We start from the raw sequence: 16992 nt of genomic DNA on the forward strand, positions 1-16992 counted from the left end.
TCTGTATTTCCAGAATATGGAATGAGAATTCATCTATCTAGCGCACATGCCCGTGTTTCTCCTTAAGTGTATAAAATGATTTAATGCAATTAAAGGTAATATTTACAGAGACATAAACTCTAACAATGCCCAAAACTCAATGTTAAGACATTAATTTTAGATGTCACATGGACAAAATATGAGAAGAAAATATAGCCCACAGCAATGTGGGAGTTTCAGAATGCAGGTATCAGATGCAGGTCCAGTAAATGTGAAAAAAAAATTAAAAATCAGAACATGGTTCCTGTTGGTAATAACAAGAGGGAAGTGACAGATATTATTTGCTTCTTTTGGGTGCAAGACTCACACGTGCCCTGTAGTGCACATGGCAGCGAATATGGAAGATAATTATTGGAAATAGTCAGCTCATTTTCCTACCTTGAATGTCTTCTGCCTGCCTAAACAAAAAAAATGCTTATTGATCCACCTGACTATTTTCCTGGTATTTATGCTATAAACACAGGATTTATTTTGATCTTGCTTTTTTCTTTACTAAGTAAATCATCAATAAAGATAGGGAAGTTTTTTTTTAGAATGTAAAAGCATATTGCAGCACTGCTACATCACAGTTGCACTTGTCCAGTACCAAATCCAGTAACTCTAACTTGGATAGTTCCTGCAGTCTGTCACTGATCTTCTCCAAAATGTACATCTACGTGAAGAAACACTGCCCAACTAAGAGAAGGTCAAATCGATGACTGTATAAATCCACATAAAAATAAACACAAATTTTAAATGCGACTGTCCATTTAACATCTTCACCAAAAATTTAAGGATGTCTTAATAAAATGAATGCTTAAATAAGAAAGAGTGGTCTGAAAAACAGGAAAAAAAAACCCCTTCAGTTGGAAGCTGGTGTCTGTGGGTGAGCAACTACTTACTGTTCTTGTGATTTGGCTTTAAGAATGTTCTGTTTCTTACAAGTAAGCTTAGTGAAGAGTTGTGATTTTTTTTTTTTTTAATATATATACACCCTTATAACCTGGAGGCAAAACTAGTGCTGTGTTTTGCTTATAAAGCAAATCAAGGGAGAGAGATGAAAGTCTGCCTCTATGTGCAAGCATTTGGAGAGCACAGGAGAAGGATCTGGACTGCATCGTGCCCAGGGGCACGGACAGGATGCACGTTCCCCACTAAGAAGCATGTGAGTAAAGAGAAAGGAACAGAGAAAGAAAAACTGAGAAACAAGAGAAGCTCTCAAAGCAACAAGAACTTAATAGAGTGAGCCTTGGCATCCGGGAAAGTTGGATTTCAGGGGTGTGCCATTTAATTCATATATCCTGACAACAGGATTAAATAGCAAAGCATGGATTCTTCTTCAGAGGCCAAGAGGATGTCTGCTGGAAAGAGAACTGTAAGAGGAAATGATGCTGCTTCCATATTTGTCTTATAGAATTGCTTAGTTTTCCTCCTACTGGGAAGGGTGAAAGTGTTTTGAAGTCAAGAGATGTTTAATTTTCTCTTACAGATTTATTATGTTTATTTCTTTGGGGATCTCATTGCTTTGATAGCCCTTAATTTTCCTGATGTTAATGTGGGCTTTTTAGATTTTCCTGCTTGGAGCTGTTGAATTTTTCTATTTTTTTCACTGTTTTTATATAAACAAAGTGCTGAGGAAACTATAAAGAAACTTTTCTAAGTTATGTGAAGCAGATACTTTTCCATAAGCACATCCTAATTTATTTAATAATAAATTTAAATCATATTTAAATTATTTAATTGTGTGCAATACTTAAGGTATAAGATAAACATAATTTTGCTAAATGAAATCATAGAGCATGTCACGTTGCTGTGGAGGCACTGATATAATTTTTCTCCCTAATTATAAAACCCATAAACTAAGAAAATATACATACATACATACATATGTACACATTATTCAAAAGAAGCACTGAGTTTAAAGAAATTGAGGAGGGAAGGAGGTATTTAAGTTCACTTTAAAAAATAAACAGTGAACACAAAAATTGAATTTCATCCTGCTGCAGGTTGAAAAGAAACATAGTCAGCAGCAAACAAACCCCTTTTGTTTAGCACTTCCAGCACAGCCCTAAAAAGAACTTCTACATCACTCCAAATGAGTGGTAGTTGGGAGAATGGACAAAGGGTTATTTCATTCCTTTTGTGGATGGAGAGCCTGAAAGCTGGCAGGAATCAGTGAGGTGGGAGCACATATCGGCACTGCCACTCACATCACTGGTGCCAAAGGAAGAGGGGACTCCCATCCCCAAGGTTAGCAAACTTCTACAGTGAAGATCAGACACCACAGAACCTTCTACTTCTGAGCTAACCAAAACGGGAGCAAGACCAGGTCAAAAAGTGCAGCATTATATAATTCACCTGCTGGACAGTACGTGCCATGTAAAAAAGCAAATTGGAAGAAAGGATGACTCTGGATATTATCAGAATGAAATGCTAATGAGCAGTTTGTTCTCTGATTTTCCCTACATGGTAAGAGCAGGAATGGCAAGTATAATGTATGCAATATCCACATTATGCTCTCAGGGGAATGGTACCAGTGACAGATTTTGCCACTGCATCAAGCACTCTTCTTCTTTTCTTCTTATTTCATATATAAAAACGTTTGGTAAATCAAAACACAACCCCATCTGAACAAACTAGTAATCTTAAAAATATGGTAAATGCATCTGGCTGTTTTTCATGAGAGACAGCAAAGATTTCTTCTTCGGACTGATGGAATAATTTTTTTCAAGGCCTCATCTAGCACAGCTCAAAGACAGTCTGGTTTGGGTGTTTTTGTTGCTGCACAGAGCTATCTGCTGTCCAGCAGGATGCTCATTTAGCACAATTATACCACTTTGATTCTCTTCCATCTTTAACTGATTGGCAGTGGTCAGTTTATGTTGTTTAAATAACCGGTTCACTGTGTTTACATTTTCTCTAGTATGCAGCTCAGTTGCACTGAGCTGGTGCCTTCATTATCTCTGACTGCATTGGAGTTCAAGACCAGCAAAATCAGAAGCCAATGGTCCAGGCCAGAGAGGCGCCTGCTGCAGTTTAGATGGAACTCTCGAGCCCTGCAGTCTGTGCTCTCAATGGTGCCCACCACCATCGCTCATTGACTACATATTCTGTTTGAAATGCTTTGCTGGGCAAGACAAAACAAATTGCAACAAATTAAAGTGTTATCCCTTAGTTCTGACCGTGTGTTTTTCTTTGTGTTAAATAAAAGGCTTCATCTCTTGTATAAACAGATCTTTTCATCGTCAAACCCACTCTGTAAATATGTATTACTTTATTTCCTTCTACAGCATATGTTAAGAATGTGGTGCTAAACACAAAAAGGTTGCCACCCTCAGAAAACTAGGATTTGGGATGATTCCATGAGTGCTATCTGCACATGTCAGGTCAGTCACTGGTGTGGCATTCAGCTGTAGCACACAGAGGCAGCATGGAGAGATTTCTGCCTTTAGGAGAGCTGGTTTACCAAGCAAGCACACAAACCATCTGTTCTGAGAGCCTCTGTATACACCCTCACATGTAATAACTACATTCAGTGAGTGATGGGATCAGTGATGTGTCTGTCTTTCTATACTAGAAACGCACAGGAAAATAAAAGGGAAAAGTGCAGTATATACTGTCAGCACTTCTCCCATGCTGTCATAGGACAAAAGGGTATGGAACAGTTCTTGGACCATGTGAAAGCCATGAAGACTCCAGTGTTGAGTTACAGGTTAAAGGGAAAAGTTTCTTCTTAATTGCCCAGAATGCATAATTTATTTCAAAGGACAACACATAAAATCACTATTAGTTTGTATTGTCATCGTGAGAGTAAGACCAGGTAAATAGTCACAACAATGTTCAGAGGTAAGTTAGCATGTGAATGAAGATGGATTACTGGGAGAACACACTTCCCCTTTAACAGCAGGGCATTTTGCACTGTCTAGTTTGAGCAATCTCCAACTTTTTACAGGTCAAAATGGTGATGTGGCATCAATGATTTGCTTAAGAGCCATTTAAAACTGTTCAGCAGTAGATATGGCCCAATCCCTTTTCCACTTGAGTGCAGTGGGAACAGGAAAGGCACACAGTTTTAGCATTGTAGTCAAATAAACCGTTCTTTCAAACTCACTGTAGGCTGACTCCAATGCTCTCAACATTCAACGTGCATGGTATCCAGTTACACTCAGATCATACAGAAAAGAGACATAAATGAGAATCCAGCCACGCTGCCAGTCTTGGCTTTCTTTCGTATGACTTTGATTTAGTTTCGTTTCATTTTGTTGTTAAAATATTTTTTAAGAGATAGAAAATCTTACCTCTTAAAGGAGCCCATTGTTAGTAACTTGTTCATCACAGCCCCTTCAACCTCCCCAAAAAAGTAACCAGTCTGTAAAGGGAAAATGCAAGAAATTACCAAAAGTGTAGATAAACACAAACCAACATTGGGTTCAATTTAAACTGGCATAATCCAGGATCTGACAAGAGTGGCTTTGACAGTTACAGAGACAGGTTTTCAGGACTACTGCTACATAAAATCTGATGAGGACTTCACAGTCATGGCAAGTGGCTGGGATTACATTATTACCCCTGAGCAGATGTGAGAGCTTAAACAATATATTGAGGTACATTATATAACATCTAATATCAGAAATAAAAGCCATCCAAACCTAAAGCTTGTAAAGAAAACACACTAATCTGATCACAAACCCTTGTGATTAAAATGTTACTCAAAAAAGATATAAACAGGTTGTGAGAGGATTTCATAAACAGTCATTAAAAAGCGTTGTTTATAATTCCTGCATGACCTGTTTAAGGAGCTGGAACAGTACATTTCATCAATCCTATAAATTTTAACTCCTTTCAGAGTCATTTCATACTTAAAACCACTCAGCCTGATGAATTACTCATTTTGTCCTTGTTCAGCACTTGTGGACTAATAAAAATAAATCTCTATTGAGAAAACAAACATTCATGTTATGAATTTGGTATGTACTATGGAAGTGACTCTGTCATCTGCAGCCATTCATATGACAGTGGAAAATCCTGCATGTACAGCATTTTTTCTACCTTGGGAAGACCTGTTTTATTTTAGAGTCTCAACTCCCAGAAGAATTGGATATTTCTCTTCGTTGTTTAAAGGTAGAAATCCCACAATTTATGAGGGGGAAAGGGCACTACACTCTCAAATTGCATGGATTCCATAGGTTTTGTATGAACTAAACCTCAATTCCATTACAAGGAACTTAGCTGACCTCAAGTATGCACCTGGGAGTTTGCAGGCAGAAAAGTTACAGCCCTAGCTAAAAAAAGGCATTCCTCCACCTAAAAAGCATGTATTGCCTTTTTTTTTTCCTCGGGGGAATCTTGGAACATTTTCCAAAACATATGGGTATGTAAAGTCTCCTAGAAACAAGAGGAACATGACTAAAAATACTAGCTTCAATAGCTCTAGCTGACTGATGAAGAAAAATTATCCTAACTATTGGAGAGGCAATGTCAAAAAACCCTAAACCATAAATGCCTGGTTACAACCTTAGATAGTAATAAACCTGATTTATCAAGTTGTGCACCAGTCTTATGAAGACATTTCAGTGACAGTTCTTTCCACAAAAGCTCTGTCTGTAAATGCTAGTTCTCCTCCAAAGCAGTAACACCCAGGTTATCATTATTTTTTTAATACATTAAGATTTAATTGCAATTCAGATGAAGAATTACACTGCCCCACAAACATGATTCTTGAAGCAGTTCTGGTCATGTTTGGAAAGTCCACAGAAAAGCAGTGCTGATGCAACCCTGGACAGGCACGTCATTGATAAGGTGCCATCCCACTTCCCTGCCCCTTCTCTACCCACAATAAATATAGAGTGCATACACACACATAAAAATAAATATATACTATTGTAATCTTGTTATAGTGTTACACAAACATAGACACAACTCTGCTGTCCATCTTGGACTTAGATCCACTGTAACTACAAAACTAGCCGCAGTTCTGGCTCAGCAGTTGTCCACACTATACTCTTCACAGGAATATGTAATGGTTGATATCAGGTAATTACCAAAGGAAACATTTCTTTCCAATATTTATTGGCCACAGCCAACTATAAACGTGCAAGTAATTTACACCAGTCACAACTATTTACCTCTAGGAACAAAAACAAAAGGGGAATAATGAGAGGAACATATTTTAAATGTATCAAGATTATTCTATAATGGCTGTATTTCTTATATCATGCTCAACTAAACAGAAAATATAGATTTAATAGTTAGATAAAAGGCAAAAAATTCCAAAAAGCTACTTCAAACATAACGCAGTTAATATTTAAGCAATGCTATATTTTTAGCTTATAATTTTTTGTATACATCCTGGAATTATATTCAGAACATGCTTGACATTCTAAAGGAATGGAAGCAATAAATTTAATAAATTTAAACAAAATAATCCATGTCAGTTCTCAGTTTTGCATATAAGATGACATACCACGAAGAATGACTATTGCATGACACAGTACAGCATGTTTAACAGTTAATGCTCTGTTGGAAGGACAACAGTTTCAGAAAAATTGCCTTTCTCTTGTTTATTATGTGCTAATGTAATTTTCCAAGTCCCAACCAAAATGGAGCAAGGGAGAGAGGGTTCATAAGGAAGCAGGTAATTATTTTTGTGCTATTCAAAGGCGAAAAATATCTCTGTCTTGTTACTTCCAGAAGTGTCAGATTTAAGGCTACAGTAATTCAAGCTTTTAATTTAAAAGCAAAATGCTCAGTTTAGCTTCTTTTTTTGCCATTCACTTCGAGTATTTATCTCCTCTCCAGACACTCTTCCAAGTCTCCCAGAGGTCTTTCCAAAAGCTGTTTCTCAGTAACCAACCCAGTCGTAACAGATTTAATTCACCTGAGGGCTAAGTAGGAGTGTGAATATTCCTATTCACAATCCCAACACATAAAAGAAATTCAACTTCAGACAATTCTGGCATAATTGGGGCACCATCCCAGCCGTTTTCAGGCAAAAGTTAATGAGAATGGTGATGATTCCTTCATAAGGTTTGCATGATTGAGTGATTATACGTTAATTTTTCAATAATTTTCCAAGAAGAATAAGTGAACTGATGTTTTGAATGATCTTATTAATCGTGCTCCTTGTCCTCTCTGTTGTGATGCTGAGTGCTTAGTTTTAATCCTTCAATGTCTGTAATCCACTTCAGAAAACAAACTTCTCAACTAGCAGCTCTGTAAAATCTCATTATCTCAAGTTTGAATGTAAAAGCTCTGTGTCCCCTCCCTCCCTTCCCAGCCTTTCCATGTGACAAAAATGCCACAAAGAATCTGGGGTTTTTTTTGGGTAAAAACATTTTACAGAAGACAGACACTTCTGCAGCAAGAAAGGCCTTTAAGAGAACATTTATGAGTTTAAGAGCAGACCCTGCCCCGATGGGAGACAGAAACTGAGCTCCTGTGAGAAACAAGTTACACTCTTTGTAGAAGGAATTTTTTTAATTTTATGTTACTGAACCCTTACCATTTTCAGATGGTGGCCTATTTAAGAAACAAGTACTTTTAGATTAATGTGTTACATGAAAAAACTGAAAGAAAAATCTTTCCCTTACCTGTCTGTAGTCTTCAGACACTAAAATAAATCCATTGTTATCTATTAGGTAACAGTTGATTGTCTGAAAAATGATAAAATACCATTTTAATTTCTGATTTTAGGATACATCAATAAGTTAATCATGTACTTCTAAGTGAATTCTAAATGGATAAAACCTCCAGGTTGTTATAATGGTTTGCATAAATTCTGAGTGCAGTCCTGACTTATGGGATGTTATCCGATCTAATTTTTATGCATTTGTTTCATGCAAAACAAAACAAAGATGTGTACAAAATGGGAGGATATAAGATAATTACAAACAAACACAAGAAAAACAAGGTCAGTGTTTTTGTAAGCCATTCTTAAAAGTTTTCCTTATAACTAAGCTTGCAAAGGCTCAGAACTTTGGTCTTCCTGATGGCTTCTCCTGTGTTTGGAGAAAAACATCAGCACAGTGTCATTACCCTAATGATGTATTAATGAAAACACAGTGTCAGCCTGCAGAACCAACAGGGGACCAGGTAATATTTTTTAATTTGTTCATTGGGGGATGGGACCAGAAACTTCTGTAAAAGAGGCCCCACAGGTCTCCTAAAGCTTTTCAAATTGTGTTTTTAATTGGGAACTGGATTTAGAGGTAGGACTGTTAGCCTTTCGTAGGTCAGACTTATAAACTGTATAAAACAAGGTAAACCCAAATCAGTGCTTCCCTGCATACACACATGCACTGTTTTAACCTCAAGTGAATTACTCGCTACAGGCAAAGTTTTAATTACTGAGCTTCAGAGTTTAAACATAAGGTTCAACTCAAACCCGGATATAACTCAGTTTCTCTTCAGTAATGCCAAATACCTACCCCAGTGTTGAATCTTTTTTGTATCTCTGTTGTTGCTCTAAATCAGCAAACATTTTTATCATTGCTTATTGAATTTTCTGTGCCATTTGTGTAAAAAGAAAAAAATTAAGTAGAATGGCTTTCAAAATAGGAATCCTCATGGCTTTGTTTTCAATTCAAAATCTTCCCTGCTGCATATGGGCTGTACAGAGATATGACAAAATATACTTTTTGCTACACTCTGCACATCCAGCAAAATCCCTCTGTTGTTTTAGGGAGGAAAGCATCCCCATGCAGTGGTAGTTGTGCAAAATGCAAAAATGCAGCCTGGTATTGGAAGAAATGTTTAGATGTGTCTGACTCTCATTCTGGCCATATATTAGTACTGCTCTGCGGGGCAAAGAAGAGGAGAGATTTGCAAAAATGTTGGCTTGAGGTAGACTTTTTATAGAAACAAGAAAGTCAAAATCAGGCAAAAGTTCAGAATGAACATTATTCCCTAATGCAAATGCAGGATATTCATTCTAATAGGGGAACCTAAGCTAGAGGCACCCCCAGTGACAGAAAACCTGTCAAAAAGGAAGTTGAAACAACTCATTTCCGACCTTTGATCTGCTAGAAAGCCCAAAATTGGCAAATGCAATGTGAAAAGCTGATGATGCTGGCAAAGAACCCAGCAGAGCTAATGCATTCAGAAGAGACAGCTCCTTAACCTCAATGGTGTGTGAAGGGTGGAATTTCATGAGGAGGCTGTAACACCAGAACACTGCTGTCCCCAAAGTCCACCATAAACCTCCCACCAACTTTGTTAGGAGAGGAGCTAAGTCAACAGAGAACTCTTTTGAGGATACCTATTTGCAGTCCTCATGCATGAAAAATTAATCTGAATTCACTGCTTTAGAAACACTACTTCTCCATAGAAAATAAATAAAAGTAATTATGCTGGACAAGAAAAGAGTGTAGGCTTAATTTCGTAGTTTGTGAGTTACATGCTGTTGGGAAAATACTGGCTCAGTTCAAGAATTAGTGGCCATGTCTCAAATCTCTAAGACAGTAATTCACTAGCATTGTTCAGAAATTTAAAAAATACTAATTTTTAGCATTATTATTGGAAACAGGCATAATGAAATAAGTGGTAAGTGGAATCTGCATCTTTTTGGTGGAATGTGAAGATAAGAGGGCTTCTATTTCAATCCATTTTAGAAACATTAACAAGGGAAAAAAATATTCATTCAGGACCATTCATTCAACTGCTTGCCAGCGAGATAAATAACGTTCAGTGTTCAGCATTGTGTTAAAGAAACAGTTTGTAACAACTTCAGCACTGACAAAGGGCAGCAGGGTGCATTTACTCATCCAACACATTAGCCAATCTCAAACAAAAGATTTCTGATACAAGATTAATGCACGAGATAATAGCTTTGAGATTGACTGGAGCTGCATGAAAGAGGTTTAATTCACAATATTTCACAGGTATTGGAAGTGAACCATGCTCAGGTTTGCCCAAAGGTTCAAGTGAACTTCAGATTTCAAGGGGAATGTTCTATAGGTGGAGAGTCCCTGAGCTTGTAAAACCTTAGGCATAAAGTCCAGAATAAACACAGCAAGAATGTTGACTGAGGTCTGAGAACACATTTGAATTACAGTAACTTTGATCAAGTTCAAGCCCTCTATGTATTTTCACAGCTCCAATATACAATAACAGTAATGGAATGTAATATGGGTTAAGAAACCAAAAATGAAAAAGAAAGAAAACAGTACATTTAAATAAAATGTGAAGCATCAGGAAACCAAGAAGAAATGAGCAAATTCAAAGCTTAAAAAAAAAAGAAAAAAGGATTTCAAAATAATAGGATGTATTTTAGAATCAAAAGTATCACACACACTGAAAATTTGCTTCATTTTTAATTAATTATTTTTGCTACAAATATTTTGCTATTAGTAATAATTAATATTTATTGATTATTGTGCCATTCCATTTGCATTAATGACTTAATATTTACTTTAAAATGCTTTAATTTATACCATAACTGCTCACAGATATTTTTCTGTCATTGAGAGAAGGTGTGAAAGTTAACAGACTCAACAGAGGAGCTGTGACATTTGATTGAGTCCTATCAACAGTATGTTTTGTCATTAAGAAAGAGTTTGGAATCTCTAAATCACCAAGGTTCTCAGTATTACTAAATTTCTACATATGCTCACATGGCTCCTGCTGGTGTCAAGCTGAAAAGACTTTAAACTGCTTATGTTTCTTTAAAGTTAATAATAAAGTAGTAAACAAATGCCTTAGCACTGCTCCAAATTATTTCCCAAACTGGATTCACAAAGCAGAATTTACTGCAACGTGTTTTAGGTACTGGTGTCAACCTTGTAATTAAATGCATGTCTATAAGCAGTCATCATAAAAGTCTCAGTATTTAAATAATGTAATATAAAAAAGGTGATCACAAATTACATCAAGAGATCATAATGTACACGAGACGTTCAAATCAAATTCATACACTTTATGTTCTACTGCAGTAGAGATATACATGGAAAAAAAAAATCTGTTAAGTACTTACTTCATCATCACAACTTATAGCACATCTGCCATCGAGAGATGCACACTAGGGATGATATCAAAAATCAATACAATATTTTCATTTATCATTCAAAGATTACAAAATAAACATTTCAAAAATTCAAATGGGCAGAATTATAAAGGAGCTGCTATTGATTACATTTTTATCTAAAATGGTTCTAAAAAGGACTAGGAAAATTTTAAACCTGTTCACCAAACCTGTTCTGTTCCTGCCTGTAGAGAAAAGGTGCAGTCACATGTAACAGTTCCAGCTGGTTTAAACACCACCATCTCCTCCATGTGCTGGAAGCTTCCAGACCATTCACAGAGCGAGGGTTTTCCAGTAGGGGTTGGGCACACCTGCATTTTAGGTTTTTTTCTGGACCAGTACAGTTCCAATCCATTCTCAAAGTAGGGGTGGCATCCTCTAACCTTTAGAAAGTACCTGATTATCCTCTTCAATGAGTATAAATTCTATCCCTTGAATGTTTTAAGTGAAATTTATTGAAGACTATGAATGCCAACCATGACTCAGTAATCTAGTTTAGTTAAATAATGTGATACTTCAGTTACTGAATGTTACAAGAGAAAAGTGAGAAGGGATAATTCTGCTACTACTGGAAGCAAATAAATATCACATTTTTGTTTACTGTTTATACTTTTCTAAGGCAGAAAAACAACATGCCAACAAATGTACTGGGGTCTAAAATAAATAATCTTTCTAATTGCCTCCATAAACGTGGGATCAAGCAACTGTTATTCACCATTGAATTCTCCTTTGTAATGAGGAACTGGAATGTAAATCAGAACTAGTCTTCAAATATATTGTTTCTTTAAAACAGTTTGCTTATGACAAAATACTTCAGATCATCAGCACAGTTAAAAAGCTGTTGTGCATTCAATGACAAAGAAAAATTCAAAATATACCTGTCTGCTTGCAGTCCAAAATTTCCGCTGGAAAAATTCGAGTTTCATCTGGATACCTACAGCTAGGAAAGACATAAATTAAAACAAAATAAATTAATAAATAAACCAAGCATGTTTAATTCCTTCAAAACAATTATTTGAAATTACTCAGAAAGAAGAAGTCTTACAATGAAAGGAGAAAGTAAGCCCTGAAATAAAAAAACACAGCTAATTAAACTGAAGACACCACACAGTCATATTTTAAACCCTTTACAGTCTGGCTAAACAGGAAGATGCTGTTAGAGATTTATATATTCATCACATTGTATAAAAAACTCGTTCAAATTGCATATGTCTCCATAATTAACATAAAAGAACCACAAGCTGAACATATTTATGTTCACACCAATTTCATTTATATTTTACTGGTACCAATACCAGCTGTAGGGAACTCACACTGTGTGTTTTGTGATGAAATACATGAAGATTTGCTGAAACATGAAAATTTGGTTAACATTTCAAGTGATGATTTGTTTTGAGGTCATTTAACCCACGGCACATCAGTGGAACAAAAGAAGCATTAAAAATTTGTTTGAAAAAACCCTGAAGTTAAGATTATTATGTGCAGTTCTGTCAAAGGAAAGTATCAGACACATATAACTGTGTTTCAAATTTTAAAGAAAAAGGCTATTAATGATAATAAATTGTAATTTAAAAAATAATTATTAATGATACTACAGGTGTAAGTTACACATTCTTCATAATTTCTGGTGGGATTGCTTTTCCAAATATCAGTGAACCTTTCTTCCGGCCTAATCTGATGTTCCTAGTTAAGAATGATATAATGCACTGTGGTTTGCATAAGCTCCAAAGGCAGTTGATTCTTCTGGTCTCATCTGCCTAAACTGAGAGAATTCAAAAAAGTTTCAGTTGTAAAGCCTTAAAAGTCAGAAATCTAACTCCTGGCAAATTCATTGCTACAATGTTTTGTTTAAAAACAAAGCCTCAAAAAAAAAGAAAAAATAGTTGTTTTGGAAAACTGAATAAAATTTCATTTATTCATTCCTCCTCTAGGGTCCACAGCAGGAATCATTTATAAACATACTTACATTTAGATTATTGGCACTTGCTTTTGCAAATACACACACGCTGATGTCATGCTTGTATTTTATTTTGTGTAAGCAGGTAGGGAAAAGTCTGTGAAATGAAATCTGCAATGAACTGATACAATAGAATATGAAATTACATCAACAATTTTCCTATTCTAGCAGGTTATAAATATTTTTCTGCTATCTGTAATTCATGGATGTTTTTTGCTTAAGAGTGTAGGTAGAGAATCCAGTTTTTTTGAATAAACACCAGAGGAAACTCTCTCCAGCTACATTTTATTATCTAGGAATTAATTTCCCAGTCCACGAGAAGACACTGTCTGACAGCCATGCAGCATGTGTTTTCTTCATCTACGGTTTGCCTTTAGGTTCAGTCCCAGCACTCAGGTGATCTGCACATCCCACCCCCTTTTTGTGAAATGAAGGCAAAACACACACACTTTCCTCAAGGAAGCCATTTCACTTCTGGGTGTTATGTCAGCCTGGGAAATGTCCATCTCAGAATGCTGTTAACAGGAGAGATGCCTGGGCTGTACTTAGATATTGCTCATTTAAGGTCCTGATAAGGTTGACCCTTTGGAGTTCTCACCTCCCAGAGCAGAGGAGCCATTTACAAAATTGAGAATATTTCAATTTCCAAATTATCAAGTTCATTATCTCAATGATGTAAAAGAACAGAGTTTCTTGTACAATTCCACACAGGAGCTTCCCTGTCATGGAATGAGTAGCTTCTAAATAATCTATATCCTATGTAGTATAAAATAAATGAAAATTACTAATGTTTCCTAAAATTCAGCTAAAAGTTATTTGAATGCCTCTACTTTCACAAGAATTAAGTGTTAGTTTATGGGAAAATAATTTTCTTTTCAAGTCCTGATGTGATACTAAAGCATTTTTGCAGGTTTTTCCCTCCTGAGCTTTTCAAGAACATTGTAACTAGAAGATTACTTTTTTTGGTTTGGTCATTTAATGCCATAAGAGCTATTCTTCAAAAGGTTTTAGAGCCAATATATTCTTCTGAGCACTCCCTAGTCCTTCAGCACTTAAGAACTTCAATATAAAATACCTGTGCTCCAAGTCACTCTATATTTAAAATGTATGTTTTACAAACTGGCTACATGTGGGGGAAAAGGGAAACAGGAAAACTTCAAAATTATATGCCCCGTGTCACTAATTCCTAGTTTAGCCTCCTGGGTGTAACAGTTACCACAGAGGTTAGATTAAAAACCTGTAATTGCACTGAAATTTGTCAAAATATTGTTCAGTAAGGTACCCAGACAACACCCACATTTTTAATTAAAAAACAAACTACAGACGACAAAACCTGTAATCGATCTTTGTGCGCAACATACACTTTAAAGCATAAAGTAGTCTTCAACATTTGCAGGCTTGGTTCAACCAAAATGGCCAAAGGATAAAAAATTATTTTTTTCAGCCAGGGAAAAGTAGTCAAGATGAGGCAAAAAGGTTTTGTCTTCACTGCTGCATTTCCTCTGTAATGTCACAGGGGAGAGTGGGCTGGAGCTGGAGACATGCAGGAGAGCAATCCATGGTTGCTGATGGAGGGGTATTGAACTCCTTCTCCATGTAAAACAAAACCTTTCATTTCAAACAAATATTGCAAATCCAATTTTTTGTCTCAATAGCATCAGCAAATTTTCTTAGGTGATTCCGTTAAATACCTTCAATGCTGCCTATGGAAAACAGCTACTAAATCCCTGAGATTTCTTCCCTTAGTTTAATAAATTAGCTGCTATTCTGCAGTGCAGACCCTATGAAATAACAGATGGTTGAGAATGACAAAGTTATATTCTTGGCTGAGTGATAATTATCGTTAAATAAGTAATTTCCTTATGCATCAATTCCATGGCAGAAGGTAATATTTCACTCTTCTAGTGGGTTGCTTTTGGGATAGAAGTACTGGGAAGTGTTCAACTGCTACAGGGCTCAGGGCTGCTTAGTATCAGGCAAACATGAAGGAAAACAAATAACTCAGAATAGATCAGGATTGCTTGAGTTCATTTCAAGATCTCCACGGTTAAGCAAACAGACAGAAAGATTAGGAAAGCCTTCCTCAACAAATTACTTCTATGCACAGAATTACAAGACGACTTAGGTTCTAAGTAAAAAGAATAATTTCCTACTTAAAATAAGAGAGGAAAATGGATTAGACTGATTTATTTCAGGCAAGAGAGGAGCTGAATCTCCCTATAAGCCTGACAAAGAGATTTCAAATACATAATTATAGGAAAAAGTAATAAAAGCTAAAGGGATTTCCATTCTGTGAAATATCTATAGACTATTGTACTACATAAAAGCAAGGTTAAAAAAATATTTTAAGGTCTCCACTTCTTTTCCCACAGAATATGGTATAGACTAAGAATCTTTCTCATATATAAAAGATGCCTAACATTTTGAGAACATTTTGGTCTCCTATTTCTGATGGAATTATCTTAAATGAGGTTTAACTTGGCTTCAAAATAAGAAATCTAGGATATAGACTTGTAGCAGGGTTATTTTTCAATCTGCATTTCTTTTGTGTATTAAGCTTAGACTCCTTAAGGTCCTCTTCTTTCCGTCTGCTAATATTAACTCTTATTATTATCTTTTAAAATATCTAATAACTAAATTTGAAATATTCCAGAATGCATTTGAATATTTTAAAAAAGTTGATTGCACTTCTTCTGTTTAAATCTGTTTCAGTTCAAAAATCTCTGTCTTCAGTGTTCAGCTCAGGAAAAGAATGAGACACTGAATATTGCACCCCAATGCATAATACTGAGAAATAAACACCAGAGCTGTCAAGAAGAACAGCCAGTACAGATTCATGGAAGGCTCCCACCACCAGAGATGATAAAAAATCCCTATAAAACATAGATGTTATGTAGCATAATTAAAAAGAAAATGTGGATATTTTTTCCCTTCAATCTCAAGAAATCTTGGCTAACGAATTAGAGGTATTCCAAGAGGAACTCTTGCAATAATATAGTTACATAATAAGTAATATATTTATGCTCCAGTATCATGCAGCATAGCTGTACTCTCAGTGACAGTCACTCTTAAATCACATGCAGGATATATAAAAATACGAACAAGCACTTGTCAATTGTGCACTTCCCAGACTGCCTCCCAGGTTCAGTTCACTTGCACAGTAAAATGCAGTTTTCCCTTTCCAAATTTCACACTTCATTCAGTCTCCTTCTCAGTGATCTTTCCCCTTCTACCCATACCTTCCTCTTCTTACCCTGACTCATTTTTTCAGTTCCTCTCTTCAAACAGAAGATCCTCAGAATTTTATTATAACATGAAAAAAATATTAGTTTTCTTATCTGGAAAGTTTTTCTTATGATAAAGCATAATTCCTACCCCAGCAAAATAAGGTATCCATTATGCATTTGGATAAGATACTACTTTTCAGAAACTGTCCTCTGCAACGTGTTGGTTTGTTGGGATGGCTTTTAATCCACATAAATGTACACCTACCTTTTCCACCTGAGTTTGAATTACAGTGTCTCATTAACATTTACAGATTGTTAAAAAAAAGAGTCTTTTATTAACCTAGATACAATGTAAAATAAAAAAAAAAAAGCTCAAAGTTCAAATTATCAAGTAGTTTTGATTCTATGCAATAAGCAGAAAAAAAAATTGTATTATTACTGGTATTTTACATTTATCTTCTTGCCATCAAATAATTGGAATGACTGCACATACACAGACATTCTTGAGTTCTATATAATTATCAGTTTGTTATGGGGACAGTCTGCACATGTCATAATATGCCATAAGATTTAGCAACACAAAGAATCCTTCCTTTATCAGAGGTATTGTGAGGCAGTATGTAAATGAGTGAAATCTTCCTAAATGGGCAATGAAAATTGAAGTTCTCCCTCTTTTCTCATGGACTTCAAACCTGCTCTTTTTTTTCCAGAAGGTTTTCAGAATTAGTGGTGGAAGCAGTTGCCTGGATGGAAACTCCCAAGATACAGAGAAG

At 35.8% G+C, this 16992-nt stretch overlaps 1 protein-coding gene across 6 annotated transcripts in view; it reads right to left on the reverse strand.

Moving 5' to 3' along the window:
* CACNA2D3 (calcium voltage-gated channel auxiliary subunit alpha2delta 3) overlaps positions 1 to 16992 on the reverse strand; it is a 403064-nt gene that overhangs the window by 30852 nt on the left and 355220 nt on the right. For 5 of the 6 annotated variants that reach the window (XR_001920141.3, XM_018068538.3, XM_018068541.3 and 2 more), the window contains 4 exons: positions 11914 to 11975; positions 10988 to 11032; positions 7608 to 7670; positions 4317 to 4387 (listed from right to left, as the gene is read on the reverse strand). Coding sequence is in view for 5 of the 6 variants with exons in the window: in XM_018068538.3 (XP_017924027.1) it covers positions 4317 to 4387; positions 7608 to 7670; positions 10988 to 11032; positions 11914 to 11975 (241 nt within the window). In the remaining variant the exon portion in view is untranslated. The remainder of the gene's footprint in view (positions 1 to 4316; positions 4388 to 7607; positions 7671 to 10987; positions 11033 to 11913; positions 11976 to 16992) is intronic. The other variant, XM_018068539.3, reaches the window with a different exon arrangement.

This window comes from Manacus vitellinus, unplaced genomic scaffold (genome assembly GCF_001715985.3).
Source record: "Manacus vitellinus isolate BGI_N305 unplaced genomic scaffold, ASM171598v3 scaffold_14_pilon, whole genome shotgun sequence".
Classification (NCBI taxonomy): Eukaryota; Metazoa; Chordata; class Aves; order Passeriformes; family Pipridae; genus Manacus; species Manacus vitellinus.